This window comes from Eimeria mitis, genomic scaffold, assembly GCF_000499745.2.
Source record: "Eimeria mitis Houghton genomic scaffold, Emh_scaff4552, whole genome shotgun sequence".
In the NCBI taxonomy this organism is placed as follows: Eukaryota; Apicomplexa; class Conoidasida; order Eucoccidiorida; family Eimeriidae; genus Eimeria; species Eimeria mitis.
The window spans coordinates 635-1,174 of NW_013572865.1; the positions used below are offsets into that span (position 1 = coordinate 635).

Genomic DNA, 540 nt, shown 5'->3' on the forward strand with positions numbered 1-540 from the left:
CTTGCTGCTGCACTTCTTGCGGTTAGTGTCTAGCGACAGAGGCGTCGTGCTGCTGCTGCTGCTGCTGTTGCTGTTGCTGCTGCTGCTGCTGTTTTTTCCGCTGCTGCTGCTGCTGCAGCTGTCCCTGCAGCAGCAGCTCCTGCGTGCGCATTTGCTGCTGGTGTTTTTCCTGCTGCTGCTGCTGCTGCTGCTGCAGCAGCACCTGCTGCTGCAGCGGGAGAGGCTGCTCGTCCTCAAGCATTGCAGCAGCAGCAGGAGGCAGCAGCAGCCGCAGCAGCCGCCACCCCCTTCCCTTCGGCAGCAGCTCCCAGGCGAACTGCTGCAGCAGCAGCAGCGGCCTGAGGTGCAGCAGCAGCACAACAGGAGCAGCAGATAGCAGCAGCAGCTCCCGCATCCGCTGCTGCTGCTGCTGCTGCGGTGTCTGTGTTGCTGCTGCAGTATAAGCAACAAGCTGCTGCAGCAGCAGCGAGCCTGCTGCTACCTTCAGCAGCACTTTCGGGTGTATCTGCAGCTGCAGCAGCAGCTGCCGCTTTATATACT

At 61.7% G+C, this 540-nt stretch overlaps 1 protein-coding gene across 1 annotated transcript in view; it reads right to left on the reverse strand.

The window, feature by feature from the left end:
* Window positions 1-22: 22 nt before the first annotated feature.
* EMH_0076020 (uncharacterized protein) overlaps window positions 23-540 on the reverse strand; it is a gene marked incomplete at both ends in the record, with an annotated part of 2,804 nt that continues 2,286 nt past the window's right edge. Inside the window, one exon of the mRNA XM_013499679.1 lies at window positions 23-505. Within this exon, the coding sequence (XP_013355133.1) occupies window positions 23-505 (483 nt within the window). The remainder of the gene's footprint in view (window positions 506-540) is intronic.